Genomic DNA, 15,881 nt, shown 5'->3' on the forward strand with positions numbered 1-15,881 from the left:
TTATGAAATGTTAATTATTATTATTTTAATTTCTTCATCTTTCAATTTTTTTATTTTTTATTTGATCTCTATTATTTTGATTATTATTTATTTTATTTGAGATAATTTATGAAATTATATTTTTTTTCAATTTCATTCTCATTCAACTTTTTAATTTGTAAGATTTGTTCCTCATTATTTTAATAAACTTGAAAAAAATAAAACATTAATAAGTTATTTTCCAGCTCATTTTCCATGACATAACCAAACACTAGAAAGTGTTTTCCAACTTATTTTCCATTAAACTACCAAACATCGGAAAATACTTTCTCGGAATTCACTTTCCAAAAGAAAACTACTTTTCAGCAAACAAACGGGGTCCTCATCTCAAATCCTATTCTAGTCCTCAAAAATCCTTTCGAAGGATCATGACAATATTTAGGGTTTGATTGAGAGTGTGATTGCGATTGTTTTTTAAAATGCTTTTTATTTAAAAATGTATCAAAATATTATTTTTTTATTTTTAAAAATTATTTTTGAAATCAGCGCATCAAAATGATCTAAAAACACAAAAAAATATTAATTTAAAATAAAAAAATAAAAAAAAATTTTAAATTTTTTTAAAAACACTTTTAAAATGTAAAAAAAAACAGAAATTAATTGTTTTTTAGAAAAAGGTTCTTAAGGATTATAAGAGTAATAGTATTAAGTTGCAGACTACAGGTACAGATATAGTTTATCGATGAATTTACAGGGATCAAAATGTAGTTTGGTTAAGCTAAACGCGCTTTAAAAACGCGTTATTAAAGAAACGGATATATATAAAGAGAGAGACAGACTCGATAAACAACAGAGACGGCACGACGGGGACCACAACACAAAACGTATCAAACATGCACTTACTCTTAACTTTATTTACAGTTTACCATTTTTTTTTTATTATTATTATAAAATAATCAGACTTGTTTCTCTCTTCTCCTCTCCTTACTTATTTTCCGTGTTTTTCTTGTGAAAAAAACGTATATTTGCTGCTAATTTACAGCTCCGTTTACTACTGGCGCAGTATAATGGGGAATTGCTTCTCTGACGTTGCCGGCGGTAGGGCGGCAGTTGGCGGCAGCGCCGCTGCCGCTTCTGCCGCAGCTGGAAACGACGCTGTAGATCATTTTCTTAAGTCTCGTGGCTTGTACGGCTCTCAGATCGAGGTCAGTCATTGATTCTCTCGCTTGCTTCACTACAGCAAATAAATTTGATTTAGAATTATTAACCGTTGAAAATCAAGTTGTGTAATGTTATGTGTAGCATTGTTTAGTTAGATTAGATGAAATTCTGAAGTGACTCTTTTTTCCAGCTTTTAACAGTTTTTCGCCAGTAATTAATTAGTGTTGTTAAGATGCTAAATTTTCTGATTAAATAGAAGCTATCACCTGAAGCAGAGTTGGTTGATTATTAATTAGGTTTTTTTTTTGTTGAATTTTAGCCAGTAAGTATTAGACATTTGGCAACAAAATGGAATGATAGATTGTTTTTTTTTTTTATATATATATACAGATAGTGTATTTTCATGTGTAGGTTGCTCTTTGCGCACTTCGTATTGATTTTGTGTTCTGAAAACAAATATCTGTGCAGTTATCGTTTTCTGCTACCAACATGCGTGACCGGGATGTGCTTTCAAAGGTTTGTGGTTTTTTGTTTTTTTATGCAATTTGATTAAGAATTAATAGTTGAAGAGTGGCAACTTATTGAAGTCATGTGTTAATCTTGTATAAGTTGGCCATGTAGCTTCCAACTTGTTATATGTGGTATAAGCAAATTTCCTCATTTTTTTCTGATTAAAATAACTTCGTTAAAGATGATTTTGATTGCCTTGAGTTCTCAAATGACTCGCCTAAAGCTGGGGGTTGACTGACTATAAGGACACTGCTAGAAAACAGTGATTGAACTTCCAATCATGGGATCAGAGGGGCATGTTTAGTGGCTTTAGATATTTTTAGGCTCTTGTTCAATAGCCTGATATTTTTAATCATTTCAGATTTGTTTGTATGTTCTGTTTCTTACCATTTGAGTTTTATCTGCTTTAGAGTGACCCTATGTTGGTTGGTTATACCAAAGGAAGAGATGGAACACTTACTGAAGCTTTTCGCACAGAAGTAGTTCTTAATTCATTAAATCCAACATGGATTGCAAAACACACTATTACATTCCAGTTTGAAGTTGTTCAGACGTTGGTGTAAGTTTTTCTGCCTGTATCTCTATATTTTCCTCAACCAAATATGAGTTTTAATGGTTTCACACTATTTTAATCTGTGTAATTTACCACAGGTTTCACGCATATGACGTTGACACTCAATTTCACAACATAGATGTAAAGGTAACCCTTTAATAGTCATGTATACTTCTTCCTTTGTTTCTGCTCTTCGTTTAGGAAGAAATTGGTTTAACCGTGATTTTGTTATTTGTAGTTTATTATAAAGAAATCTCCCTAACAAAGTTAATTCTCTTTGCAAGATCAGTATGTTTGGTCAATAATAACTCTCTGTCTAGAGCAACATGTTAAATGTTTCACCATTCATGCTATTCTTACTGAAGTCTTGGTTGGAATTTGCAAGACCAAGTGTAAAGGATCAATTTAATGAAAGAGATGGATGGTCAAATAATTATGGTTTTGATAACGTTGAAAATGTACCACACAACTCAAATGAGAACAAGGAAAAGAAATCCACAATTGCATAACTTAAAATAGGGTTCCATAAACCACCCATCCTTAATGCTACTTTTGTTTTTGGTTTAGGGCATCAGGAGACTGATGAAGCCATGGGCTTCATAATCAAAGTAAATCTTTTAAACTTCTGTCCTCTCATCCCTGACTTTGACCTTCAAATCTCCAAGTTTAAGCACTGAACGGCCTCCTTAAGGGACATGCTCTTCTCCTTGTCGATATTTTATTATAGGGACTAATTTGGAGGTGGATAATATGCTTCTAGGTACAGTAAACGACAATGACATTATATTCCAAAAATGTTTTTTATAAATTTTCAAGAGATACACTCATTGAATTTGAGATGAAATTGGATAGCTAATTACAATTAAACTAGAGACACTCCTTTGCACCCTCCCCATTGAGGATAAAATACAAAAATCTCTATAGGTACTTAATTTGATATGAATTTAAACTGGAAAAAAAAATGGAATTAATGGTTGTTCATATTTAGCCCTCAATTCAATAATTAACTTTTCCTCTGTCTGTTAAAGATGCAAGAAAGCTATTGATTAACTGTTCTAAATACACAATGAAGCACCAAGTGAGAATAATCTTGGATAAAATTTTATGTTAACCATGTGGCATTTTTTCTTTATTATGTTTTTGGTAGTGGGGTGGGTGGGGGTTGTTAATTTAGTTATGCCCCATATTTATGGCTGATGATGTATTTCTGTGCAAACGGGGGAGAGAAACTTGTGTTCATAAATAGATTTGCACTGACTACATTTGAGCAAATTGCTGCCTGTTTCCCTGGGCTTTAGCTTTCCATATCAAATGTGTTTGCTGGTTATTTGTAAGATGCACGTAAATGATCACCCATTACATGGATATAGTTCAGTGTTCAGAAAATTGTTTTCAAGTAACAGTGCAGAAATCACAAGTTATTGTCATTGGAATGAATGGAAGCATGCCCTATCTATAATTAGTGATTCAACAAATGCAGATGCTTAAGCTAGAGGAGCAACAATTTCTTGGTGAAGCATCTTGTGTATTATCTGAGGTATGATTAGAGTGCCACTCTTCTTCACTTCTTTCTTTATAAATAACAAAGAATGGGAATCTCATTATTTTACGTCTAAAGGAGGGAATCCTTCTTACTCTATTCTAGTGAGAGAGACCTTATAGTAACTACGATGAAAGCTGAGAGCTAAATTAATATCAAATATGTTTTGTTCTCAGTAAGAAATATACACGTATAAAAATTGAATGACCTTAGTAACTTGTTTGAAGTTGAAATTTTAATTACTGAACCAGTCTCGTTTCTGTTGGTGCAGGTTGTGACCAGGCCAAGCAGGTCATTGACTTTAGATCTTGTATACAGAGAAGATCCTACGATACCAGGCAATCCACGGCGCTGTGGACAGCTTATTGTACATGCCGAGGAATGCATTAGCTCAAAGACGACAACAGAGATGATATTAAAGTGCTCAAATTTGGAACAAAAGGATCTGTTCTCAAGAAGTGTATGAGCTAATCTTATTTCTTGTTCTTTTGTTAGACTTTTCACGAGTAACATAAATAATGGTTTTGTTTTATATTTGCAGGACCCTTTTTTGTTAATATCAAAAATTGTTGAGGCTGGGCTCCCCATACCTGTGTGTAAAACAGAAGTCCTAAAAAACGATAACCACCCAATATGGAAACCAGTCTTTTTGAGCATTCAACAAGTTGGAAGCAAGGTAACAGCAAGTTCCTTGAGCTGTCCAAGTTTTTTTTCTCCTTAATTTGAGTTCAATACCCACTATGGCCTTCCAGGGCAATGTTACCTTTCTAATTGAAACTGCAGGAAAATCCATTAATGATCGAGTGCTTTAACTTCAATAGCAGTGGCAAGCATGATTTAATTGGGTAAACGGTGATCTCTTTTTCTTCTGTTTTTATTTTTTACCTTACCTCCATACACTGACATGATGATAGATCTTCTTCATTGTTGATTTATCAGAAAAGTTCAAAAATCATTAGCTGAGTTGGAAAAGCTTCATTCTAGTGGTGAAGGAGAGCATTTATTTTTACCCACTACTGTTGGGCATAACTATCAGAATAAGGTCTCTGCTTATTTCAATCATAAATCTTTCTGTATTTTTTGTTGCATGCCTAATTTGCATATTTTAATGCAGGTATTAAAGAGCCAGATATTTGTAGAAAATTTTTCCCAAAGTAGTCGACACACTTTTCTGGATTACTTGACCGGGGGATGTGAACTGAACTTCATGGTGGCAATTGATTTCACGGGTAAATGTTTACTAAATTGAATGTTTGCTGCAACAGCGCTTTTTTCTCTCTCCGTATGAATCAAACTCCTTGTCTTCCAATAACATTTGGAGTGTAATCCAAATCATAAATGTTTTTGGTTTGATGAGCTGGTTTGTGATTCCATGTCAATATTTTTTCTTGTTCTTGAATATTGTATATCCTTGTTCTCATTCCAGTTCTGTCAGTTTCTTTGACATTTTCTCTCAACTTTGATCTATAACTACAGGTGGCACAATGTTTTTAACCAACTACAGAACTTATGATGATCTGTAGGAATTTTTATTTGATCTAGAGACCTGGAAAAAAAGAGCAAAATTTATCTCTGATTCAAAGTATGTCTGAACAATTTGAGGTTTTGTAATATGATAAATCATAAGGGGCTAAAGCTTTTTAGCTGGAAGCAGAGTCATGTTTTGAGGTGTTTATCGCATTTATGATAATTTACCTCCACATTTATTCTTGTGGTCATCTCACTCCCACTCATTATGTAAGATGTTTCCATCTAAACAATTGTTCATAAAAATGAATAAATAGTTTGTAAAAATGATTAAATAACTTTGCAATTTATATGTTTTAGTCACCCTAACATATTCTTCTTCTGCCTTTGATTTTTCATATTACAGCTTCTAATGGAAATCCCCGCCTCCCTGATTCCTTGCATTATCTTGATCCTTCTGGACGGCTAAATGCATACCAAAGAGTAAGAAAATTGCTCCCTTCTATTTTATTTATTCATTACCTTTTACCTTCTTTATACAACATACATATATCACTAAATTGGCCAATTTGTTTTCCAGGCAATCATAGAGGTCGGGGAGGTGTTGCAGTTTTATGATTCAGATAAGCGCTTTCCAGCCTGGGGATTTGGAGCACGACCAATTGATGGTCCAGTATCGCATTGTTTTAACTTGAACGGAAGCAATAATCACTGTGAGGTGAAATACTTGGAAATCATTCACTTGCCTTTATTGCCTCAGCAGCCAAATGTTCCTTCTTACAATGCCCGTGTTTTAAGAGCATTTCTCTCTTCCAGGTTGATGGTGTCCAGGGAATTATGATAGCATATACCAGTGCTCTCTATAATGTTTCTCTGGCAGGGCCAACACTTTTTGGACCTGTGATCAGCAATGCTGCACTAATTGCTAGCCAGTCTCTTGCAAATGGAGGAAGAAAATATTTTGTTTTGTTAATAATTACAGTAAGAATGAGATAGAAAATCAAGCTGATCTTTCTTTGCACTGTTAATTTTGTCTTTGGTAAACGCGCTTAACAGTTCTATCACCAATTTCACGGTTTAGCACCTTTTGTTTTTCATTTCGAGGCATTCTTTTCAGCACTAGCCTTTTCCGATTCTGTAATGTAATATGTTTTTCCTAATGGATTTATCATGTTCTCGGGAAAGCAAAACTTTCATCATGTTTAATTCCTTTTACCGTTCTTGTGCACTGAAATGTGACTGTCTCAGGATGGAGTTGTAACTGATCTCCAAGAAACCAAAGATGCCATAGTGAAAGCATCTGACCTACCTCTATCAATCCTCATTGTTGGAGTTGGAGGAGCTGACTTTAAAGAAATGGAGGTATCTTTTTTCACATCAAGACCTCTCTGTAGTGGAAATATACCATTGTATAAACCTCAATTATTTTATGGCTGCCTCCAATTATCTGAAGTTCAATTGCTTCCCAGATTTTAGATGCTGATAAAGGAGATAGACTAGAAAGTTCAACTGGACGTGTAGCTTCGCGTGATATAGTCCAGTTTATACCATTACGAGATGTACAAAGTAAGTGTATATCTAGTAAATCAATTTGGGATGGAAGCTTCAATGATTTCTTAAATTTTATTTTTTATTTTTAACATGCATGATATTTGCAGGTGGAGAGATTTCTGTTGTTCAAGAACTTCTGGCAGAACTACCAACCCAATTTTTATCCTACATGCGATCGAGAAATATCCAACCAGACATTTGATTATGTAAAAAGAAGTGTACATACAATTTTCTGTCTGTGGATTCATGCTAGAGTTTTCCTTTGTAGGCCATGGTGCCAAATGCGCAATGTTTCTTAGGTGATTGGGCCCTGGTCATCATCTACTAGAAGAGGTTAGAAGTGCGTTCTCAATTTGAACAATGATTTATCAACAGAAACCTCATGCTGAACAGCAAAGGTGGGCTCTCAATTTGAAATAGTGGACATACAATTCTTCGTCACGTTCATATTGGCCGGACAGGTTCTATGTTTATTCCCAGATTGAAATAGTGGCTTTTGATGGCTTTGAAACATGCTTGGGGAGGATCCATAATGAAGATCTTTTCATGGATTCAACCATGCGAGGAAAGAACTGATACATTGGAACCATCTAGTCCTGTTTATGCAGGTGGGAGGGAGAACCTACGGGCCAAGTGCATGATCTTGCAAAGCTGGAAGACCATGCAAGGAACAAAGTCGTGATTGTAACGTCCAATATTCATTGTTCTGAGATGATTGTATTCAAGCGACTTTGTGATTCAAGACGGACTGGATGAAAGTCGAGTAACACTCTTTAGGTGTGTTGGTGCTCTATGTTATGTTTCCTAAAAATCAATTTGTTTGACAAGATTTTGTAATTGCTGAAGAACTGCATGTTGCTTTCCTTTGCTCAAAATTTACGTTTATAGTATTGATTGCTTTTAAAATATATATATTTTTTTACTTAAAATATCAGATACAGGTCGGCAAACCAGTCGGATGGAGGTCGGCAAACCGTCCACAGGTCGATAATTATAAGAAAAGGTTACAAGAGATGGTTATTAGAAAAGAAATCCAATCGACAAAAGGTAAAATAAGTATCAAACAAGCTAATAATCAATTCCACATTTCAATGCCGTTAATCATAACAAAATTTTGCTGAATCATCCTCTACCTCGGAAAACATCATCCACCTCTTCTTCTTCTTCTTCTAGCTCCTTGAGGCTTGTTTTTCCTTTGCCTTCTGAATCTTCAGAACTTTCTTCACAATCTTTTGCTCCTCCACCAAGAAAGCCCGGATAATCCTACACGCACACCGAGAACAGTTCGAGCTGGTTTTCATCACCTTGATAGAAGCATAAAACAGGAACCTGTCAAGGTGACATACCTCTCCCTAACAGCACTTCCAGACAAGACTCCGCCATAGGCACGGTTAACAGTCCTGCGATTCCTAGACAATCTAGACCTCTTGTATTCAGCAGGTCTGTCTCAAGTGAGGAATCTGCAAAGCAGTAGGAAATTATGTTTTACTGGGTAATCTTCAACAACATGCAGGAAACCATCACCCATTCGCATATTAATGAAAACCTTGTATCAAATAAGCAATAAAAAATTTACATACCATCATATACTGTTTAATTACATTAGAATAATTCATCTTATTAGCCGACTAGACTAAATATCATAGATTATCATGCAAATAAGAAACTGCAGGGAAGTACATTTAAGCTAGTTTGACTTAAAGAAGACACTGCTTGTCCCTAGATTATCATGCATAATATCCACTCTATCTCCTAAGCTTTAAGCAATGCTCGCCACCCCGCATCACTGTTTGTCCCCTATAGTAACGTTCACGCACGGATCCCCACTCCCCCTCCTCCCCGATACAATTCCATGACCCTGTAAAACAAGTTAAATATGATCCAAAACATCAAATTTCCAACTCCTACAACTTGAAAATCTACATCAAGTAAAAGGGTGTTTGAGAATGTTATAGATGTAATTTTTAAAATGCTTTTAGCTTGGAAATATTTTAAAATAATATTTTTGTTTTAAAAAAAATTATTTCTGATATCAATTCAGATCTGAAAATGCTAAAAAAAAAATTAGTTTGAAGCAGAAAAAAATTAAATTTTGATGGAAAAACAAGTTCAAACTCAACGACAAACGGGCACTATCATTTCATCCAAAATCCTAAATTGAAGGATTAAGCAAGTAAAATCAATGACACAAAACAATATCATCCTAAACAAAACTTACCAATTCAAGGCTGTAACAAAATTACATTAAATGCAATAAAAAACAAAATCATTAACAGATTATAAAACAAATACCCCTTGAATCCTCTTTCCAGTAACTGGACATTTGGGTCCACTAGCCCTCTTCTTAGTGGTTTGATAAACCAATTTCCCACCTTCAATCCAGAAACCAAACAAATACCAATTAGCCCAGTTGCCATTTTTTTTTCACCATAAACAAATATATATACACACACACACAACAAAATTATAGGTCAATTAGTGTAAATGTTACTGACTTACCAGGGGTTTTGACAACGCGGTGCTGGTTAGATTTCGTAGCGTAGCTGTGGCGCTTCCGGTACGTAAGTCGCTGCACCATTTTCGTATCAGCTCTTTAGTCTCTGTGTTCGTGTGTAGTGTGCAGACGAGTGACACAGAGGCAGCGACCAAAAGCAGAGAGTTTAATACAAGTAAGGTTTTCCTTGGAATCCTAATGCAAAAACGTTGCCGCTTAATGCAGTTTGGGTGGGCCTAGAAAATGATCGGCCCAATATAGACAAACCTAGTGAGAATTGGGTTTGTTAAGCCTACAATATGTTTGTGAAGATTTTTTTTCCAAAACAAATTGTTGGTGAGCAGGATGTGAATTATATATATATTTTAATTATATTTGTTATGGGAGTTTATGATAAAAAAATGTTTGAACATAGGTGATTGATTTGAGCGTTTATATAATATTATTTATATAATTTTGGATAAATTTTCTTCTGATTAATGAGTTTATTTTAGGAGAGATGTAAATTATTTTTTAGAATGTTTTTTGTTTAATAATATATTAAAATAATATTATTTTTATTTTTTAAAATTTATTTTTAATATTAATTCATCAAATCAATATAAAAAGATAAAAAAAATAAAAATAATTTTTTTTAAAAAATATTTCTCATAAAATATTTCTATCTCTTAACAGCTATAAGCTATTTTTTATTGCTTCAAGTTCGTATTTTTTAATTATAAAATATTTTAAATTGATTAATTGCTGAGGAATTGACGCGCAGGAACCAACTGGCGCATAGTGAATGAAGGCCCTAATCATGCGCATAATCTTTAACCCTTCCACCAAAGCTTTTACCTTTCATCTTATACTTCCTCCCCACTTTATCAGCTGATCATCCTTATGCTTAAAAAGGATAGCGGCTGCATGGCTTCACCCTCCAAAAAATTTAATATATTTAACTGAGTTTTAATTTTAAAAATGTTTATTAAAGGTATTGTTAAATGCTGCAGCAAAAAATGAGATAAGAGATCATGAAAAAACTAAGAGCAGCTAGAAGAACTCAGACTTGTTAGAGACCAAGCAGATTCTAGATATCTTATGGCAGTAGGCAAGAACATGGAATGCCAGGAAATTGGCAATCTATCCAAATATAGGCAAGGAAATCAAATTGACAAAAGGTGAAATGAACACATCCAAGTCATCAGAGAATCAAACACGCTAACAATCAACTCCACATTTGACTGTCATTAATCATAACAAAATTTTGCTCAAACACATCCTCTAACTCAAAAGACTTCACTTCATCATTTTGAGGCCTGTTTTTCCTTTGCCTTCTGAATCTTCAAAACCTTCTTCACAATCTTTTGCTCCTCCACCAAGAAAGCCCGGATAATTCTGTAGAATAAACACAGGAAACCACACTCAAAGCCAGCCTTAATCAATTCCAAAAAACCACAAAACAATATATTATCAGGGTTGCATACCTCTCCCTAACAGCACTTCCAGATAAGACTCCACCATAGGCACGGTTCACAGTCCTGCGATTCCTTGACAGTCTAGACCTCTTGTATTCAGCAGGTCTCAAGTGAGGGATCTGCAAAGAATGAGAAAACTCAATCATAACCAGTACTATCAGATCACTCTTTGTTAAGAAAAGCAGAGTTGAAAACACTGTGGCCTGCAATCATCGAGAGCTCACTCGCTTAAATCTTTAAAAATAAGTAAGAAATCATCAACCAGCCACATATAAATCAAAAAAACTTGTGTCAAATAAGCAACAATATGTAGAAGTTAAAACCATTAACAAGATTAAAGAAAAAATTCTTATTAGACAACTACACAAGTGTTGTAGATTATCATGCAAACAACAAACATCACAGAGGTGCATTTATGCAGGGCTGACTTCAAACCAGCATCAAAACTACAAAATATTGATCGAATTCACCCTTCTATGGTTTAACACATGTGAGATGAGATCGCAGCAACCTGCTTGACCAGATTTCTGGGCGAAACCAATCAGCATTACAAAAAAAATGTTATCTGTACATCCTAAACTCTCAGCCCATCACTCCTCCCCTTATACAGGCACTAATCGACCTACCCTTATACAGGCATTAATGGACCTACGGCATGTAAAAAGTAAACGTAATTCGACATGATACAGATTGTCAAGTTTCCAACTCTTAACCAAAAAACTTGACGCATCAACTTCAACCATGTGTATAATTTCATCCAGAATCCTTAACAAAAGCTTAAGACAAGCAAATCAAAGGTACACAGGTTTCCATACTAGAAAAATAAAAAAGAACCTTAGGAGTCCAATGTTGTAAGAATGATGGATTCAGTTTCAACAAATAACATCCCAGTTAGATGCACAACAAGAACATTACAGATTAAGAAAAAAATTACCCCTTGAATCCTCTTGCCAGTAACTGGGCACTTGGGTCCGCTAGCCCTCTTCTTGGTGGTTTGGTAAACCAATTTCCCACCTTCAATCCAGAAACAAAACAACAAATACACCCATTAACCCACTTTGCTACTCTCTTTAGCATAAACAAAAGAAAAAAAAAAAACAACACTTTCTTATGAAAAGGAAGTGTCACTGACCAGGGGTTTTGACCACACGGTGTTGGTTAGATTTTGTGGCGTAGCTGTGACGCTTCCGGTAAGTCAGACGCTGCACCATTTTCAGATCACCAGCTCTTCAGTCTCTGTGTGGTGTATGGTGGGCAGACAAAGGAGAGGGAGGCTGGGAAAGGAGGTAAAGAAAGTTTATAGCTGGGGTTTTCTTCGAAACCCTAATGCCAAACGTCCCCGCTTGATGCAATTTTGGGTAGGCCTAAAATCACTGGTCCAAGTCCAATAACAACAATGCGGAAGTCAAGTAGACTGGGTTTTAGTCTGGTGTTTTAGGCCCAATTCCTGGTTCAATATCATATGACACTTTGCATTCCCCATGTTTAAAGGATACAACCTTAATTGGTAGGAACAACTTGGGAGAAAAATATATGCATATATTTTAATATATAGTTCGGGTGTTGCAGTAAATCAAGATAATGTGAACACCCTAATGGAACAGATTTGAGAAAAATATTAATTTAAAGTAAAAAAAAATTAAATTTTTTCAAAAACACTTTTAAAATATAAAAACAAACAAGACTGCTCATTTCTATATCACCCCACCCATATTATACCGTCCAAATCTCCAAAACTAAATTTCACCCAACAATGTTTTCCAATCACCATCACACCAATAAATCACACCTAACACGCCAAGTTTCATCCATAATCACTCTTAAAAATTATATCCACAGCATCCGTTCTTCTTAGAAAGTTTTATCATGTTCATGTGGTGAATAAATTATATCCACAGCACACAAAGACGAAAAATCTGACAATTCCTATGATCAGCCATTTAAACCACATGCAAAACAAAAATCCAGAAACCAACTTGCAAATTATTAATACCAAAGAATATATATTGAAAGTTCTAGATAAAACAAATTGTGGGTATTGGGCCATCATAGAGACGGAAAGCATGCACTTAGATCATGTTGAAAATCCTGCCCACGAATTTTGTGGTCCAAAACGACATCCTCTTGAGTTTGGTCTAAATGTTATCATGGACCAAATGTTAATGCCTTCTATTGTCAATAAAAGAGGTATTTTTTCAATTTTCTATCTCCCTCGGCTGATGTTTCGCTATCAGAGCCAAGCTGACCCTTTTTTACTACATGGATTATATATTTCGGTGTGTAATATATCTCATTATATATTTTAAATTTAAATTATCAGATTTAAATAATATTGATGCACTTTAAATATCATAAAAAAGCTTAAATAAGCTAATTAATAATGCCCTGAAATAATAAATCTACTAACTCAGAATATATTCTGAGTTATGTTAAAGAGTTATGTTAAGAGTTAATTTAGTCAAACCCAGATAATCTAATTAAAACCCGATTGAGATCTAATAAATATATTTTATATCCACATGGCAAGTTTTATAACTAAGATATTAATATATAATTATTAAAATATATAGAATACAAAGTCCTAAGCACTTTCAGGGTATTAGAGTTATTCCAACGTCAAGAACTTTTCTTTCTTGTTTTGAGCCATAAAAAATGAAAAAAAAAAAACTTTCTTTTTTTGAGCCAAGTGAAATTGGATTAGATTTCCACTTGTAACTCGAATTTTAATAATTAGGGTGCCTTAATCATTGACTTACTATTTTTGAGAAATAGACAATCTGACGTATGAGCTTACATCATAGATAGCGTGACTGTTATAAAAATTTGAGTGATAAAATCACTTTGTCATTCCCATATAATTAATTATACAGTATCTATCGATTACATAGCAGTTTTAATAAAAACTCTCTCTTTATTCTTTATTCATGTATTTTTTGTTTGAAAAAAACATATTTTTTTATAAAAAATGTTATTTTGTTTTAATAAAATTTTATCTTGATCTAAAAAGCAAATTTCAATAAAAAAAACATAAAAAACATGATTAGATAATTCAAACATGATAGATAGAAAGAAAAAAGAATAATAACCTAAGAAAACTATGTAAGAAATAAATAATTTTTTTTTATTGAATATTCATGGACATATTTTTTTAAAACAAATTTCATATTAGTTCATATATAATTCACAAAGTGATTATTAGTATTATCATAAAAATATAATTTTATTTGAAAACTATGGTAAAATCAGATAATATTTTAAATATCATTTTTTTTTATTTGTAGCGAGTTCTATTGAAAATAAAAAAAATTAAAAGGCAATATAAAAAAGAATTAGGTGCTTAGGCCTAAAAGGATGGTCCATTGTTATTGGCTCTAAATAAAAAAAAAGGTCAAGCCTACATCTTTACAATATATCTTACCATATATCTTATTTTAAAGGGTGGATGACACGTTGTTCACCCTTAATTTTTTTTAATAAGATAGATGATGCATCATTCATTTCTGTAGATGACATGTTGTTAACTTGTTCAAACTCCAGACATCTTTGGTGGCAAAAAAGTTAGGGTTCTAGTTTTCAGGGTGATTTCACCTATAAACACCTAAAACAAATCTTAAGAACCTTGTTTGGGTTCAATAATCTTAGTCAAATTAATAATATGATAAAGAAAAAGATATTGATAGTAAATAAAACGAACAAAAAAAAAAGTAATGAATAACTATAAGAAATGAGTTGTCAATATTATACTCAGGAGAAGAAGAAAGAAAGGCTAGTTAGAAACTCAACATCGCTCTGCCGAAGACAACGCCCCACCATCAACAAGAGCTCATAGAGATGGTTCTAATGCCACTACTAAAGGTTACATGAAGACAACAAAAGAGACTGCATGCGTTCTTAGAGCAATGACCCAGAAAGTAAACCAAATAAAATATAATAAAATCAGCATTCAATTCATTTATTTTAACTCAAAAATAAATTTCTTTTTTAAAAAGCTAAATTTAACAAATAATGACAAATAATAATACTCAAGATAACCCAAGTCATTTTCAATATCAGTGAAAAATCCTATAGAATGCAAGGAAAAAAAATAACAAATCTCAATCTCTAATTAAATAAATGTTGAATGATGAAACTGAAAAAAACATGAGTTTAAAAAAAACCCAACCTGTGAAATCCTAGACCTTGACTTAATTAAGAAGTTCAATTCCCAACCAATTTAATATTGAAAGATGAAACTTGAAAAATATCAATTTAAAAAAATTACCAAAGTAAAAAAATAGTAATTAAAAGAATAAGGATCAAATTTGATAAGGAAAAAACAAAGAAGAATAAAATCATAAAACAAATAAAAATGTTATCTCAAATAAAAAAACAATACAAAAAACAGGGGCCAATATAATAGATAAAAGAAATGAAGGAAGGTCAAATTGAAAAAGAATTTTAATTTTATAAGTTATTTCAAATAAAACATATAGTAATCAAATTAACAAAGACCGAATCTGAAGGAAAAAAAAATTAAAATACTGTTTTGAAAATTTGAAGACTCAGACGTAGAAATCGAGGAGGAAAGAGAAAAGAAATGAAAAAAAGTCATTGATACCAAAACAGAGGTCAATAAGTCACACGTGCTATTTAGGGACGGAGGTGCCACTGAGATGATCCTAATGCCATTGCGGAATGCGGTGTTTGGTCATCGGGAGATGCCTCATGCGCGGGCATCGCCCACTTGCTGCTGTGTTCTTCGCATGTACTAACCAAATTTGTTTTTAAATTATATTTTATATTTATTAAAATATCAAATTGTCCCTCAGTTAAATTGATTATAACCAAATAATTAGAGTGAAAATGCAAAAATGCCCTTGGATGTTATTTTTTTTTCTTATAAGGATAATTTAGTTATTTTGATGTGTTTTTTAAAAGTGAAAATAAATAAAATCCCCTAGACACTAGTTAAATATTTTTTATTTTTAAAGGCAAGTTAATAATTTTGTTGTGCTTTAAAAATATAAAAAGATCGAGTTATTCCTTATGAATTTAATAATGACTAATGAACTTTATATGAATGTCGTTTTAACATTATTGAGAGAAAAAAAAAAGGATTTCACGTATCTTAAAATTATAAAGAAATCTTAATTTGATAAATTCTGAATGTGAATAGCTCGCAGAATCTGT

At 33.1% G+C, this 15,881-nt stretch overlaps 2 protein-coding genes and 1 pseudogene across 3 annotated transcripts; 1 reads left to right on the forward strand and 2 right to left on the reverse strand.

Annotated features, from left to right (window-relative positions):
• Positions 1-913: 913 nt before the first annotated feature.
• LOC7484889 (protein BONZAI 2) lies at positions 914-7,636 on the forward strand. Of its 2 annotated transcripts, none has more exons than XM_002318139.4 (16): positions 914-1,184; positions 1,609-1,656; positions 2,061-2,209; positions 2,302-2,350; positions 3,684-3,740; positions 4,015-4,203; positions 4,285-4,419; positions 4,527-4,588; positions 4,683-4,785; positions 4,858-4,972; positions 5,617-5,693; positions 5,791-5,928; positions 6,027-6,191; positions 6,459-6,572; positions 6,680-6,776; positions 6,869-7,636. In XM_002318139.4, the coding sequence occupies exons 1-16, from the start codon at positions 1,047-1,049 to the stop codon at positions 6,961-6,963; spliced, it is 1,731 nt and encodes a 576-aa protein (XP_002318175.1). In that variant the 5' UTR covers positions 914-1,046; the 3' UTR covers positions 6,964-7,636. The 2 variants fall into 2 exon arrangements, with proteins under 2 accessions (XP_002318175.1, XP_024438207.1); XM_024582439.2 differs by having other exon boundaries at positions 1,036-1,184; positions 1,552-1,656.
• An 84-nt stretch (positions 7,637-7,720) lies between these two features.
• Positions 7,721-9,642, reverse strand: LOC7484890 (60S ribosomal protein L34-like; annotated as a pseudogene).
• A 736-nt stretch (positions 9,643-10,378) lies between these two features.
• Positions 10,379-12,013, reverse strand: LOC7484340 (60S ribosomal protein L34). The gene is made up of 4 exons (XM_002318743.4): positions 11,845-12,013; positions 11,647-11,726; positions 10,722-10,831; positions 10,379-10,632 (listed from the first exon to the last, which is right to left on the reverse strand). Exons 1-4 carry the CDS (start codon positions 11,921-11,923, stop codon positions 10,542-10,544), a joined length of 360 nt encoding a protein of 119 aa, XP_002318779.1. The 5' UTR covers positions 11,924-12,013; the 3' UTR covers positions 10,379-10,541.
• Positions 12,014-15,881: the final 3,868 nt, after the last annotated feature.

Source organism: Populus trichocarpa, chromosome 12 (assembly GCF_000002775.5).
Source record: "Populus trichocarpa isolate Nisqually-1 chromosome 12, P.trichocarpa_v4.1, whole genome shotgun sequence".
Taxonomy (NCBI): Eukaryota; Viridiplantae; Streptophyta; class Magnoliopsida; order Malpighiales; family Salicaceae; genus Populus; species Populus trichocarpa.